Source organism: Corella eumyota, chromosome 2, assembly GCF_963082875.1.
Source record: "Corella eumyota chromosome 2, kaCorEumy4.1, whole genome shotgun sequence".
Taxonomy (NCBI): Eukaryota; Metazoa; Chordata; class Ascidiacea; order Phlebobranchia; family Corellidae; genus Corella; species Corella eumyota.
This window is the reverse complement of record NC_137491.1, coordinates 21,031,610-21,047,038: the sequence shown is the minus strand read 5'-3', so window position 1 is coordinate 21,047,038 and position 15,429 is coordinate 21,031,610. Positions and strand designations below refer to the sequence as shown.

Sequence of the window (15,429 nt, the reverse complement as noted above, 5' to 3'; positions counted from 1 at the left end):
TAAATACTTTAACCAAGTTTTTATTTTTGTTAACTTAGACATTATTTAAAAATATTTATAGAACTTTATTTTTAGTTAATAATCTAAAAAAAGAAAACGATTAATTACCACATTACTAAAAATGCAAAATATTAAAAAGCATAATCAAATTAATTACATATTTTAAAAATTTACTCTAAAAATAAGACAAACTAACTGCGATTATATTCATAAAAGCTTTAATTGCATATACAATAGTAGTGTAGTGGTAATTACAATATAGGCTAATGTTAATTAAATATACTGTAAATAAAAATAATACAATATAAACTAAAAATAAAAAAAAAATTGCGAATTCGTTTCGGAGTGTTTTTGTAATTTGAATAAACCACATCAATATAATCAAACAACCCCCATTTTTGCATCACTTATATTTCTTTCTATTCCAGCACCCAATGTCCATTCATTTTCCCCAGGATTGAATTCTTTAAAATAATTAACTAAGCGGACAAGTTTAATGAATTATTGCAAACATCATATTTTTTAAAAATAAATCATGGAAAGTAACACAAATTAAACCTATGAAATTTACCAAAATAACATAAATTCAATTAAAATCAAAAATTCAAAAGACTAAATTACAAAGTAGTTACAAACATCGGTAATAATTTTGAACCAAAATCACACGAATTTTTTAAATTATATGAAAAAAAAATCTATAAAATTATATACAGATATCATGTTATGTATTTTTAAGGTTATATTAGTTAAATAATCAATAAAAATAATTTAATATAATTTTATGAGTGCGTACTTGTTACGTGGTTGAAAAAGTATTAAAATATTAAATTATCCATTATGACATCACAAATATAAATATTGGCATTAAACAACAACCATTGTTGCTGCATTTATTTCCCTTCTTGTTTCGGCAATGATTGTCCACTTGTTGTTCATGGGATCAAATACTTCAATGGACTTAACCGAACCTCTAAATAATAAAACAATAAACCAGAGTTTAATAAATTATTACAAACTAAATATTTAGTTTAACTTACTTATTCCTGCCCCCAACAACATAAATCTTGCCATCTACAACTGAGGCACAGTGACCCCATCGAGCGTTGTTCATTAGTGCAACTTTTGACCATGTATCAGTAATAATGTTGTATTTGATCACTGATGAAACTGCACCAATGTCTTTTAGGTATCCACCTAGAAAAAATATGTTTAAAGTTTTTAAATTTTTATTTGATTTAGATACAAAAAATTTCAAAAAGTAAAAATATTTTTTGTTTTTATTAAATTTGATAATTGTTTCTGTTAAAAAATAAATTTTAAGTTAAGGACGATTACAAAAAAAATTTAAAAAATCTTGACACACCAGTAACAAATACGTAATCATTTAAAACTACAGCTGCATGATTATTTACACCATGATTCATTGGAGAAAGAAGAGACCACTTTTGTTCATCAAAATCAAAACATTCTGATGAACTTAAACTTTCATCTTCATCATTCCGTCCCCCGATTGCAAATAATTTACCTGAACATAAATATTTAGAGTCTTTACTGTTTTTATTGTATAATTTGTTTACCGCACTGTTTTTTTAAATCTTAAGTAAATTAATTAAAATTAAATATCTAATTCAATCGTTTGACATCTTTTTATTGATCGTTAATCTAAATTTTTGCAGTCGAAAAAACATTGAAATAATTTACATGAAATTTGTATGTTTACCTTTTACAGCAAGCAATACATGGGCTTTACGTGGAACAATCATGTCAGGAATATTTCCTCTTTTATTTGTCCTCACATCCAAGAATTCCCCACTTGATAAAAATTGATTATTTTCATCCTGGCCTCCAGTTGTGTAAATACAATCTAGAAAAATAATTACTAAGATTTAAAATACTCCACAAAACAAAACCCTTAAAAAACTAAAAGATTTTTATTTAAAAAGATCATTAATTTCGTTTTTAAGCACATTTTATTTTTCACTTTAAAATATAATATTTATTCTAGACTCAAATTGTGTTAATAAAATCTATACCACTTCAAAACTAAATAAATTTCAAAAATACAAGTTTCATTCCTTTTTCTTAAAAATAGAAAAGTTTATAAACCAACCATTTATAACAGCTGATGATGCAAACCACCGAACTTGTTTCATTGGAGGTTCAACTTTCCATTGTGAATCTACTTCATCTAACTTTAAACTCTCAACAGAGGATTTACCCTGCCCTCCCATGATGAAAACTTGTTTGTTGACAACAGCAGATGAAGCTCCCAACCTTTCTTCATTTAATTCCTGCAAATATACTTTTTATTACTATTTCACATTAAATAAATTTAAAAAATATACTTTTACCTAATTTAAAATAGAAATATTAGCAATTTTATTAAATATTTACAACTTAAACTAATCCCCCTGTTTAAAACAACAACTGTTAGCACAAAAAAATTATAAAAAATTTAGACTCTTCAATTAAAATACAATCCAATATATTTAAAACTAACATACTGGCATTGAAGTCCATTGTTGGGTAACAGTGTTAAACAAAATAGCTTCCTTTTCATACCAACCCCCTCCCATAATAAGTAACTTTGCTGGATCTGCAATTTAAATGTTAAAAAAATGGTAATTAAAAAAAATGAAATAAAAAAATACATTTAGGTAGAATAATTAAACAGTTTGGTTTACCTTTTAAATAAAACAATTTTTTTCTAGTTTATGGTACATATAATCAAAATTAAAATCATAAATCTTATAAAGTTAGATTTAATATTATTCATTTATCCACAAAAAAATTTAACTAAAGTTTTATAAATAAATATTAGTTGACCTTTTTTTTCTGGTGGGGCAAAACTAATCAAAGCAGAGATAATTAAATGAGAACACTCCAAAGATTTCATTATCAAATCCTGCAAAAAAGTTTGTACAAAATGTTATTTTTTTTTTTTGTAAAATAACTTTATCCTCAATGTGAAAGGTCGACTCCACGACACACATAGAGTACTGTCAGTTGCAATACAATATTAATAACTGAACTGACCTCTTTCATAACAACTTGTTGTAGAAATTCTCTGCCTAATTTAACAAGATCAAGAGATTGAAACAATTGGTTGACATGTTTCTGTCGTTCATTGCTGTCATGTTTTATCCAATTCATCATCGCATTGTAAATAATCTTCTCAGATGAAACCTGAAGTTGGTATTTATTTAAAGATTTAAAATATAAAATTTAATTTGTTAACGTTATTGCAGAACTTTATTTACTTTAAAAACTAAAAAAATATATTTCTTGCCTTTTTTTCTTTTAATTTTAGAATAGAAATCACAACTTCAAAACAAAGTTTGATAAATTCTTGCTTTGATGCAACTTTTTCAAAATTCTTAGCAATCATTTTCTGGGCTCCTTGCTTTAAGTTTTCAAGGTTGTATCTTTGAGAATAAGCCAGCATGGTTAAACAATTTTCAACATCAACAATGGTTTGCAGAAATCCTCCACAAAACTTGCGAAGTTCTAAATATATAATACGTTGCAATTTTAAGGTTAAAACTATAATATTATCAATCTTACTGTTAATTTGTAGATAATCCGCTGCTTCCATAATCTCAAAGACATTTTCTTTAGTTATCAGGATTTTTGCAGTGTAGGCATAATCTAAAATAAGTTCCATAATTTGCGAGCTTATTCCTTGAATCTTTACAATGGGATTGTATTTCTCTCTCATCTGTAAAAACATAAATCAAGTTGACTAAACTTATATATTTGCTTGAAACTTATTTATACTTTGTAAATAAAACACATTTGACTACTTTACTGTATAAACTTTTCGTCATTAAAAGTTTTAAAAATGTTTTATTTTACCTCAGTTGTAAACATTGTTCCAAAAAAAACACAAAAAAATCCGAGAATGTTTTTGTGAGCAGAATGCTTCTTTGTTCCATCATTGATTATGACATCACAATAATCTTTGTCTCCTTTTCTATCCCTGACATAAAAAACAACTCATTATCTTTAAGAAACATATTATAAACAATTTTTTAAACAATATTACATACTACATCAATTAAAACTGATTTTCAATTAACAAACCTGTTTAAATCTTCAAATATTTTATCAGTATGACCACTGTTAAATTCTTGACTTCGAACCATTTTTAAACAATTTTATATAACATTAAAAACAAACCTAAAACCTTGAAACAAAATTATTATGGGTAAAACTACAGTGGTTAGAATATGATTAATATTTAAATAAAAAAAGTAAAAACATTGCATGCTTGAACTTATAAAAACAATAGATGTAAACTTAAAAACATAAAAATATCGTTTACCATAAGCAAAATGTACAATTAAACCAAAAGTCGTTTTTTAAAAAAACAAACGGTTTAAATTACTTACAATAAAAAATTAAATTTAAATCACTTAGAAAACAAAAACTTGAAGCTAACCTTTTTTACTATAACTTACAAACTAAATTTAAAATAAAATAACTAAACTAAAAAAAATTTTAAATGACAAAGTTTTTAATTTTTTCAAAAACATTAAAAAATTGATATTAAAAGCATTTTTTTTAAATCAAAAAGCAAATAGACTGATTAAAACTTTAAAAAAGTACTTTAATCAAACAACTTTTAACAAAAATAAGTGATTTAAAAAAAACAATAATTAACAAGCTACGACATTAAAAACAAAACCTTGAATATTAAACAACAACCATTGTAGCTTGGTAAATTTTTCTTTTTGTTTTAGAAACAATTTTCCACTTTTTTACAGGATCAAATACTTCAATGGAATTTACCGTATCACACCTAAATAATAAAAAATAAACATAAGTTAAATAAACTGTAGTAATAAACTTTTAACTTACTTCTTATTTCTGCCCCCCACAACACAAATCTTGCCATTTACAACTGAGGCACAGTGACCATATCGAGTCTCATTCATGGGAGCAACCCATGACCAAGAATCAGTCAAAATATTATACATAATCACCGATGAAACTACACCAATGACAAACTGGTTTCCACCTTAATAAAACAATTTTTTTATAAAAAATTTCAATTTTATTTATATGTATACATTTGATGTAAAGTTTTAAACTACAAAACACTTAAATAAAAAAACCATGTTTTTTATATTAAATTTATAGTTGTAAATGTTCAGAAATTTTTTTTTTGCTAATTAAATTTTTAAATTTAAACCTACCAGTAACATATATGTAATCATTCAACACAACAGCAGAATGGCTATGTACACTCCATTTCATCGGAGAAATAAGAGACAATTTTCGTTCATGAAAATCAAAACATTCTGAGAAGCTTAAAATTTCATCCTTTTTATTTATTCCTCCAATTGCATATAATTTATCTAAATAAAATAAATTTAATCTTTTACTTATATTGCTTAAATTAAATCTTTAAAAATTAAAAGGGTAGAATGAAAAACAAACAAATACAACATTAGAAAGTTGTACATTTGTTTACCTTTTGCAGCAAGTAGTACATGTTGATATCGTGGAACAATCATGTCAGGAATGTCCCCTCTTCCATGTGTCCTTAAAATTAAAAATTCTCCACTCGATAAAATTAAATTCTTTTCATCTTGGCCTCCAGTTGTGTAAATACAATCTAGAATAATTTAAATCTTTTAAAGCAAAGTTTAAATTCTGTACTTAGTCACACTACACACTTTAAATGATGTAAAAAGCATACTGTTAAATACTATATATAGTAACTTAACCATTTAAAACAGCTGAGGATGCATTCCATCGAGCTTGATTCATCGGATGTTCAACTTTCCATAGTGGATCTACTTCATCTATCCTTATACTCTCAACCGAAGATTTATCATTCCCTCCCATGATAAAAACTTGTTTTTTAAAAGCACATGACGAAGCGCCCCATCTTTCTTCAATTAAAGTCTGCAAATAGTTAACATAACTTAATGTATTTCAGGTTACAGAAAAAATGTAATTTATTAAGCATAAAATTAACCTAGCAAAGCATACTAAAAAAGATACCATAATGAACTAAATAGTTGAATATTAATCTTTTTTAAACTTAAATACCCTTTTATTGCAAAAAATTATTAGAAAAAGGCAAATTTAAAAAAAATAAATAAATAAAAAAGAAATTTAAAACCAACATACTGGCATTTGAGTCCATTTTTTCGTAACAGAGTCAAACAAAACAACACCTTTCTTATTATCCAATCCTCCCATTATAATTAACTTTGTTGGAATTACAACTACAACATTATTTAATATCTATTTAAACTAGAAAATAAAACAGCAACAATTTTTTACTTCACATTGGTACCTATTTAAAAAAAATAAAATTGAATTAAAAAACCTATATGTATACATAGATAACCTATAAGTAGTAAAACAAGAAAGCCTTTCTAGAAAAGCATTTAACAACATTTACCTCTATCTTCTGGTGGTACAAAATTTACCAAAGTAGATAAAAATAGTTGATTCCATTCCAAAGATTCCATTATTAAATCCTACAAACTAGTATTTATCAATTAAATATATATATTTTAATATTAACAAAAGTTATTTTAATATTAACATAAATTCTTTTCACATAAGCATGTTAAAATAAATTATAAATCAGTTACATTAACAAATTTTAAATCTTTGTATGCACTTGTTTTACATTTCTTTTTTTTCGCACTTTTTATGTGTCGAGTAAACAGGCTCATAAAATAACCTTGCAATAAAGTATTTATGACTGAACTGACCTCTTCCATTACAACTTGTTGTAGAAATTCTCTTTTAAATTCAGGAAGATCAAGAGATTGAAACAATTGGTTAACATGTTTCTGTCGTTCATTGCTGTCATGTTTTATCCAATTCATCATCGCATTGTAAACTATCTGCTCAGATGAAACCTGAAAATATTAAGTTTTTAGGGATAAAAAAAGTAAACTTTAAACTATGTTAATATAAATTTAGAATATATTATTTAGTTACCCTTTTTTCTTTCAGTTTTAAAATGAAAAGCAAATCCTCTAAACAAAGTTTTAAAAATTCTTGATTGGACGTAAGTTTTTCGAAATTTTCAGATATCAAATTCTGGGTTAAATGCTTTAAATTTTCAAGGTTGTATCTTTGAGAATAAGCCAGCATGGTTAAACAATTCTCAACATCAACAATGGTTTGCAGAAATCCTCCACAAAACTTGCGAAGTTCTAAATATATAATACGTTGTAATTTTAAGGTTAAAACTATAAAAATATAAATCTTACTGTTAATCTGTAGATAATCTGCTGCTTCCATAATCTCGAAGACATTTTCTTCGGTTATCAGGATTTTTGCAGTGTAGGCATAATCTAAAATAAGTTTCATAATTTCCGAGCTTATTCCTTGGATCTTTACAATGGGATTGTATTTCTCTCTCATCTGTAAATACATGATTTCTTATAAAACTTATTTATTTTTGTAAAAGTTACACATTTAATAACCTTATTGTATAAATTACTTCAAATTTAAAATTCCTAAAATGTTTATTTTACCTCAGTTGTAAACATTGTTCCAAAGAAAACACAGAAAAATCCAAGAATGTTTTTGTAAGCAGAATGCTCCTTCTTACCATCATTGATTATGACATCACAATAAACTTTGTCTCCTTTTCTTTCTCTGACATAAAAAACAATAAATTATCTTTAAGCAACTTATTTTTCGGTTTTGATTGTTTTTTTTTAACAATTTTAAATTCTACATTAATTAAAACTAGTTGTAGTTAACAAACCTGTTTAACTCTTCAAATATTTTATCAGTGTGGCCACTGTTAAATTGTTGACTTCGAACCATTTTTAAACAAATTTATACAACATTAACAACAAACTTAAAACCTTGAAACAAAATTGTAATTAGTAAAACTATAGTGATTAGAATTGCATAAAATATATACAGTGAAACATTTAATTAAGTTATTGAAAGAAACACAAATTAAGCCTACAAAATAAGCAAAAATTTAAAAAATTAAATTCAATAAAAATAAAACTTTAAAACTAAAAATGAAAAAAAATAAAAAAATTGTAAACATTTGTTATAATTTTAAACTAAAACCAAACAATTTTTATAAGAATATACAATATAAATAGATAAATAAAATTATACACAAATATCATTACATATAAACTAACAAATTAACCAGAGCCATTCAAAATAAAGTTTTAAAACTGCAACAAAATTACTTTAAAAGTGTATTTGAAATATGGTTGTTAATAGTATAAAAATATTAAATTAACCGTTTTGACATCACAATTACAAATATTGGTATTAAACAGCAACCATTGTTGCACTATGTATTTTCCTTTTTGCTTTAGCAATAATTGTCCACTTGTTGTTCGTGAAATCAAATACTTCAATGGAATTAACTGGACCCCTAAATAATAAAACAATAAACCAGAGTTTAATAAATTATTACAAACTAAATATTTAGTTTAACTTACCCTGTATCCAAGCACCCAACAACATAAATCTTGCCATCTACAACTGAGGCACAGTGACCATATCGAGCCTTGTTCAGTGGTGCAACTTTTGACCATGTATCAGTAATAATGTTGTATTTGATCACTGATGAAACTACACCAATGCCAACTCGACGTCCACCTAAAAAAAATATGTTTAAAATTTTTCAAATTTTAATTTGATTTGGATATAAAAAAATTTCAATAAATAATAATTTTATTTTTAATTCCATTAAGTTTAATAATTGTTTCTGTTAAAAAAGAAATTTTAAGTTAAAGACAATTACAAAAAAAATTTACTTTAAAAAGATTTGACTCACCAGTAACAAATATGTGATCATCTAAAACTACAGCTGCATGAGCATATACATCATAACTCATTGGAGAAATAAAAGACCACTTTTGTTTATCAAAATCAAAACATTCTGATGAACTTAATCTTTTATCTTTATCATTCCATCCCCCGATTGCAAATAATTTACCTAAACATAAGTATTTAGAGTCTTTACCGTTTTTATTGTATAATTTGTTTACCGCACTGTTTTTTTAAATCTAAACCAAATTAATTAAAATTAAATATCTAATTAAATCGTTTGACATCTTTTTATTGATCGTTAATCTAAATTTTTGCAGTCGAAAAAACATTGAAATAATTTACATGAAATTTTGTATGTTTACCTTTTGCAGCAAGCAATACATGTTCACATCGTGGAACAATCATGTCAGGAATATTTCCTCTTTTATTTGTCCTCACATCCAAGAATTCCCCACTTGATAAAATTTGATTATTTTCATCGTGGCCTCCAGTTGTGTAAATACAATCTAAAACAATAATTACCAAGATTTAAAACACACTACAAAACAAAACCTTACAAAACCAAAGAGGTTTTAATTAAAAAAAATCATTATTTAGTTTTTAAGTATATTTTTTTTACCTTAAAATATAATATTTATTCTAGACTCAAATTGTGTTAATAAAATCTATACCACTTCAAAACTAAATAAATTTCTAAAGTGCAAGTTTAATTTCTTTTTCCTAAAATTGCAAAAGTTCATAAACCAACCATTTAAAGTAGCTGATAATGCAAACCGTCGAACTTGTTTCATTGGACTTTCAATTTTCCATTGTGGCTCAACTTCATCTAACTTTAAACTCTCAACAGAGGATTTACCCTTCCCTCCCATGATGAAAACTTGTTTGTTGACAACAGCAGATGAAGCCCTCCACCTTTCTTCATTTAGTTTCTACAATTATATTACAAATTCAAACTACACATAAGTTTATTATGTTATTTTAACTGTGACCCTGTTTTATTCTTCAATGTTATTTAACATATTTAAAACTAACTTACTGGCATAACAGTCCATTTTTTTGTAATGGTGTTAAACAAAATAGCTTCCTTTTCAAAGTTAGTTCCCCCCATAATAAGTAACTTTGTTGAAGCTACAAAATCTATATAATCAACCGAATATAAACATAAGATTTATGTCTATAGGATATATAAGATATATATATATAAATTAAATTATATTAAAATTGAAGCAACAATTTGTCTAGTTTAAAATTAATCAAAAATATTTTTACTCTTTATATCAACAAAAAAAACTGTTATACAAAATTTGACTCTGTCCATAGAACAAGGACAATTTTAATTTCATTATTGAGCATAAATGAAGCTAAGATGACCCTATTTTAATAATTACCAACCTTTAGCATTTTCTTTTGGTGAAACTAAATTAACCAAAGCAGAGATAAGTATTTGATTACACTCCAAAGATTTCATTATCAAATCCTACAAACAAGTTTGTACAAAATGTTATTTTTATTTTTTGTAAAATAACTTCATACTGTCAGTTGCAATACAATATTTATAACTGAACTGACCTCTTTCATTACAACTTGTTGTAGAAATTCTCTGCTTAATTTAGGAAGATCAAGAGATTGAAACAATTGGTTGACATGTTTCTGTCGTTCATTGCTGTCATGTTTTATCCAATTCATCATCGCATTGTAAACTATCTGCTCAGATGAAACCTAAAGTTAGTAAGTATTTAAATATTTAAAATAGAAAAACAATTTGATGATTTTATTACAAAACTTTATTTATTTTAAAAACAACAGAAAAAAATCCTACCTACCTTTTTTTGTTTCAGTTTCAGAATAGAAAACAAATCCTCGAAACAAAGTTTGATGAATTCTTGCTTTGATGCAACTTTTTCAAAATTCTCAGCAATCATTTTCTGGGCTCCTTTCTTTAAAATTTCAAGGTTGTATCTTTGAGAATAAGCCAGCATGGTTAAACAATTCTCAACATCAACCATGGTTCGCAGAAATCCTCCACAAAACTTGCGAAGTTCTAAATATATAATACATTGTAATTTAAGATTAAAACTATACAAAAATCAATCTTACTTCTAATTTGTAGATAATCTGCTGCTTCCATAATCTCGAAGACATTTTCTTCGGTTATCAGGATTTTTGCAGTGTAGGCATAATCTAAAATAAGTTCCATAATTTCCGAGCTTATTCCTTGGATCTTTACGATGGGATTGTATTTCTCTCTCATCTGTAAAAACATGATTTCTTATAAAACTTATTTATTTTTGTAAAAGTTACACATTTAATCCCCTTATTGTATAAGTTACTTTAAATGAAAATTTCCTAAAATGTTTTATTTTACCTCAGTTGTAAACATTGTTCCAAAGAAAACACAGAAAAATCCAAGAATGTTTTTGTGAGCAGAATGCTCCTTCTTTCCATCATTGATTATGACATCACAATAAACTTTGTCTTCTTTTCTATCCCTGACATAAAAAACAATAAAATATCTTTAAGCAACTTATTTTTCGGTTATGATTGTTTTTTTTAACAATATTAAATTTACATTAAATTAAATTGATTATAGTTAACGAACCTGTTTAAATTTTCAAATATTTTATCAGTATGACCACTGTTAAATTGTTGACTTCGAACCATTTTTAAACAAAATTATACAACATTAACAACAAACCTAAAACCTTGAAATAAAATTGTAATTAGTAAAACTACAGTGATTAGAATTGCATAGAATATAAACAGTAAAATACATATTCAATTAAGTTATTGAAAAAAAACACAAATTAAGCCTACAAAATAAGCAAAAATTTTAAAAATTAAATTCAACGAAAATAAAACTTTAAAACACAAAATTAGAAAAAATACAGAAATTGTAAACATTTGTTATAATTTTAAACTAAAACCAAACAATTTTTATAAGAATATACAATATAAATAGATAAATAAAATTATACACAAATATCATTACATATAAACTAACAAATTAACCAGAGCCATTCAAAATAAAGTTTTAAAACTGCAACAAAATTACTTTAAAAGTGGATTTGAAATGTGGTTGTTAATAGTATAAAAATATTAAATTAACCATTATGACATCACAATTACAAATATTGGTATTAAACAGCAACCATTGTGGCACCAAATATTTCCCTTTCTGTTTCAGCAATGATTGTCCACTTGTTGTTTGTGGGATCAAATACTTCAATGGAATTAACTGGACCCCTAAATAATAAAACAATAAACCAGAGTTTAATAAATTATTACAAACTAAATATTTAGTTTAACTTACCCATCTTCACCCAAGCCCCCCACAACATAAATCTTGCCATCTACAACTGAGGCACAGTGACCACGTCGATCCTTGTTCATGGGTGCAACTTCTGACCATGTATCAGTAATAATGTTGTATTTGATCACTGATGAAACTACACCAATGCCAACTCGACGTCCACCTAAAAAAAATATGTTTAAAATTTTTCAAATTTTAATTTGATTTGGATATAAAAAAATTTCAATAAATAATAATTTTATTTTTATTTCCATTAAGTTTAATAATTGTTTCTGTTAAAAAAGAAATTTTAAGTTAAAGACAATTACAAAAAAAATTTACTTTAAAAAGATTTGACTCACCAGTAACAAATATGTGATCATCTAAAACTACAGCTGCATGAGCATATACATCATAACTCATTGGAGAAATAAAAGACCACTTTTGTTTATCAAAATCAAAACATTCTGATGAACTTAATCTTTTATCTTTATCATTCCATCCCCCGATTGCAAATAATTTACCTAAACATAAGTATTTAGAGTCTTTACCGTTTTTATTGTATAATTTGTTTACCGCACTGTTTTTTTAAATCTAAACCAAATTAATTAAAATTAAATATCTAATTAAATCGTTTGACATCTTTTTATTGATCGTTAATCTAAATTTTTGCAGTCGAAAAAACATTGAAATAATTTACATGAAATTTTGTATGTTTACCTTTTGCAGCAAGCAATACATGTTCACATCGTGGAACAATCATGTCAGGAATATTTCCTCTTTTATTTGTCCTCACATCCAAGAATTCCCCACTTGATAAAATTTGATTATTTTCATCGTGGCCTCCAGTTGTGTAAATACAATCTAAAACAATAATTACCAAGATTTAAAACACACTACAAAACATAACCTTACAAAACTAAAGAGGTTTTAATTAAAAAAAATCATTATTTAGTTTTTAAGTATATTTTTTTTACCTTAAAATATAATATTTATTCTAGACTCAAATTGTGTTAATAAAATCTATACCACTTCAAAACTAAATAAATTTCTAAAGTGCAAGTTTAATTTCTTTTTCCTAAAATTGCAAAAGTCCATAAACCAACCATTTAAAGTAGCTGATAATGCAAACCGTCGAACTTGTTTCATTGGACTTTCAATTTTCCATTGTGGCTCAACTTCATCTAACTTTAAACTCTCAACAGAGGATTTACCCTTCCCTCCCATGATGAAAACTTGTTTGTTGACAACAGCAGATGAAGCCCTCCACCTTTCTTCATTTAGTTTCTACAATTATATTACAAATTCAAACTACACATAAGTTTATTATGTTATTTTAACTGTGACCCTGTTTTATTCTTCAATGTTATTTAACATATTTAAAACTAACTTACTGGCATAACAGTCCATTTTTTTGTAATGGTGTTAAACAAAATAGCTTCCTTTTCAAAGTTAGTTCCCCCCATAATAAGTAACTTTGTTGAAGCTACAAAATCTATATAATCAACCGAATATAAACATAAGATTTATGTCTATAGGATATATAAGATATATATATATAAATTAAATTATATTAAAATTGAAGCAACAATTTGTCTAGTTTAAAATTAATCAAAAATATTTTTACTCTTTATATCAACAAAAAAAACTGTTATACAAAATTTGACTCTGTCCATAGAACAAGGACAATTTTAATTTCATTATTGAGCATAAATGAAGCTAAGATGACCCTATTTTAATAATTACCAACCTTTAGCATTTTCTTTTGGTGAAACTAAATTAACCAAAGCAGAGATAAGTATTTGATTACACTCCAAAGATTTCATTATCAAATCCTACAAACAAGTTTGTACAAAATGTTATTTTTATTTTTTGTAAAATAACTTCATCCTCAATGTGAAAGGTCGACTCCACGACACACATAGAGTACTGTCAGTTGCAATACAATATTTATAACTGAACTGACCTCTTTCATTACAACTTGTTGTAGAAATTCTCTGCCTAATTTAGCAAGATCAAGAGATTGAAACAATTGGTTGACATGTTTCTGTCGTTCATTGCTGTCATGTTTTATCCAATTCATCATCGCATTGTAAGTTATCTTCTCAGATGAAACCTAAAGTTGTGCATATTATTAAGAATTTTAAATATAAAAATCAATTTGCTAGGTTTGTAACTCAACTTTGTTATTTTAAAATCTACCAAAAAAATAATTTTCTTGCCTTTTTTCTTTCAGTTTTAGTATAGAAAGTAAGTCCTCGAAACAAAGTTTGATAAAATCTTTCTTTGATGCCACTTTTTCAAAATTATCAGCAATTATTTTCTGGGCTCTTTGCTTTAAGTTTTCAAGGTTGTATCATTGAGAATAAGCCAGCATGGTTAAACAATTTTCAACATCAACAATGGTTTGCAGAAATTTTCCACAAAACTTGCGAAGTTCTAAATATATAATACGTTGTAATTTCAAGGTTAAAACTATTAAAAATATCAATCTTACTGTTAATTTGTAGATAATCTGCTGCTTCCATAATTTCAAAGACATTTTCTTCAGTTATCAGGATTTTGGCAGTGTAGGCATAATCTAAAATAAGTTCCATAATTTCCAAGCTTATTCCTTGGATCTTTACAATGGGATTGTATTTCTCTCTCATCTGTAAAAACATGATTTCTTATAAAACTTATTTATTTTTGTAAAAGTTACACACTTATTAACCTTATTGTATAAGTTGCTTTAAAATAAAATTCCTAAAATGTTTATTTAACCTCAGTTGTAAACATTGTTTCAAAGAAAACACAGAAAAATCCAAGAATGTTTTTGTGGGCAGAATGCTCCTTCTTTCCATCATTGATTATGACATCACAATAATCTTTGTCTCCTTTTCTATCCCTGACATAAAAAACAACTCATTATCTTTAAGAAACATATTATAAACAATTTATTAAACAATTTTACATTCTACATTGATTAAAACTGATTTTTAATTAACAAACCTGTTTAAATCTTCAAATATTTTATCAGTATGGCCACTGTTAAATTCTTGACTTCGAACCATTTTTAAACAAATTTAAACAACATTAACAACAAACCTAAAACCTTAAAACAAAATTATGGTTAGTAAAACTACAGTGGTTAGAGATGCAAAATATAAATACATTAGAAATTAAATTATGTTAATGAATGAAAAAGATGACACATTTAATTTATAAAATAGTCCTAATTTAAAAACATAAATTCAATGCAAATAATATTTTAAAAGAATCAATTAGAAAAAAAATACTAAGAGATTATAACCATTGGTGGTCAATTTTAAACTAAAATTAAACAGTTATTTAAAAATTTACAAAATAAAAAA

At 25.7% G+C, this 15,429-nt stretch overlaps 4 protein-coding genes across 8 annotated transcripts; all 4 read right to left on the bottom strand.

The window, feature by feature from the left end:
* Positions 1-203: 203 nt before the first annotated feature.
* LOC145741888 (kelch-like protein 12) lies at positions 204-11,518 on the bottom strand. 5 transcript variants are annotated; one of them, XR_014280944.1, is made up of 14 exons: positions 7,748-7,849; positions 7,512-7,635; positions 7,245-7,398; positions 6,970-7,187; positions 6,738-6,887; positions 6,419-6,497; positions 6,142-6,239; positions 5,733-5,913; positions 5,477-5,620; positions 5,199-5,360; positions 4,861-5,020; positions 4,688-4,801; positions 4,084-4,186; positions 3,952-3,979 (listed from the first exon to the last, which is right to left on the bottom strand). XR_014280944.1 is itself a non-coding variant. In XM_082559567.1 (12 exons), the coding sequence occupies exons 1-12, from the start codon at positions 11,446-11,448 to the stop codon at positions 865-867; spliced, it is 1,629 nt and encodes a 542-aa protein (XP_082415693.1). In that variant the 5' UTR covers positions 11,449-11,518; the 3' UTR covers positions 204-864. The 5 variants fall into 5 exon arrangements, 4 of the variants coding, with proteins under 4 accessions (XP_082415693.1, XP_082415691.1, XP_082415692.1 ...); XM_082559567.1 differs by lacking the exons at positions 3,952-3,979; positions 4,084-4,186; positions 4,688-4,801; ... (9 more) ...; positions 7,512-7,635; positions 7,748-7,849 and adding exons at positions 204-970; positions 1,038-1,194; positions 1,364-1,525; ... (7 more) ...; positions 11,153-11,276; positions 11,387-11,518; XM_082559565.1 differs by lacking the exons at positions 4,861-5,020; positions 5,199-5,360; positions 5,477-5,620; ... (6 more) ...; positions 7,512-7,635; positions 7,748-7,849 and adding exons at positions 204-970; positions 1,038-1,194; positions 1,364-1,525; ... (4 more) ...; positions 3,037-3,186; positions 3,290-3,718 and having other exon boundaries at positions 3,856-3,979; positions 4,688-4,730.
* Positions 8,158-9,659, bottom strand: LOC145741894 (uncharacterized). Its single transcript, XM_082559572.1, has 5 exons — positions 9,536-9,659; positions 9,150-9,293; positions 8,792-8,953; positions 8,454-8,613; positions 8,158-8,386 (listed from the first exon to the last, which is right to left on the bottom strand). The coding sequence occupies exons 1-5, from the start codon at positions 9,654-9,656 to the stop codon at positions 8,281-8,283; spliced, it is 693 nt and encodes a 230-aa protein (XP_082415698.1). The 5' UTR covers positions 9,657-9,659; the 3' UTR covers positions 8,158-8,280.
* A 363-nt stretch (positions 11,519-11,881) lies between the features above and the next one.
* LOC145741892 (kelch-like protein 38) lies at positions 11,882-14,438 on the bottom strand. The gene is made up of 9 exons (XM_082559570.1): positions 14,299-14,438; positions 14,043-14,192; positions 13,827-13,911; positions 13,471-13,571; positions 13,183-13,363; positions 12,797-12,940; positions 12,439-12,600; positions 12,098-12,260; positions 11,882-12,030 (listed from the first exon to the last, which is right to left on the bottom strand). Exons 2-9 carry the CDS (start codon positions 14,160-14,162, stop codon positions 11,925-11,927), a joined length of 1,062 nt encoding a protein of 353 aa, XP_082415696.1. The 5' UTR covers positions 14,163-14,192; positions 14,299-14,438; the 3' UTR covers positions 11,882-11,924.
* On the bottom strand, positions 14,317-15,129 carry LOC145742672 (kelch-like protein 12). The gene is made up of 4 exons (XM_082560450.1): positions 15,068-15,129; positions 14,840-14,963; positions 14,574-14,727; positions 14,317-14,515 (listed from the first exon to the last, which is right to left on the bottom strand). Exons 1-4 carry the CDS (start codon positions 15,127-15,129, stop codon positions 14,433-14,435), a joined length of 423 nt encoding a protein of 140 aa, XP_082416576.1. The 3' UTR covers positions 14,317-14,432.
* Between the last annotated feature and the right edge of the window lie 300 nt (positions 15,130-15,429).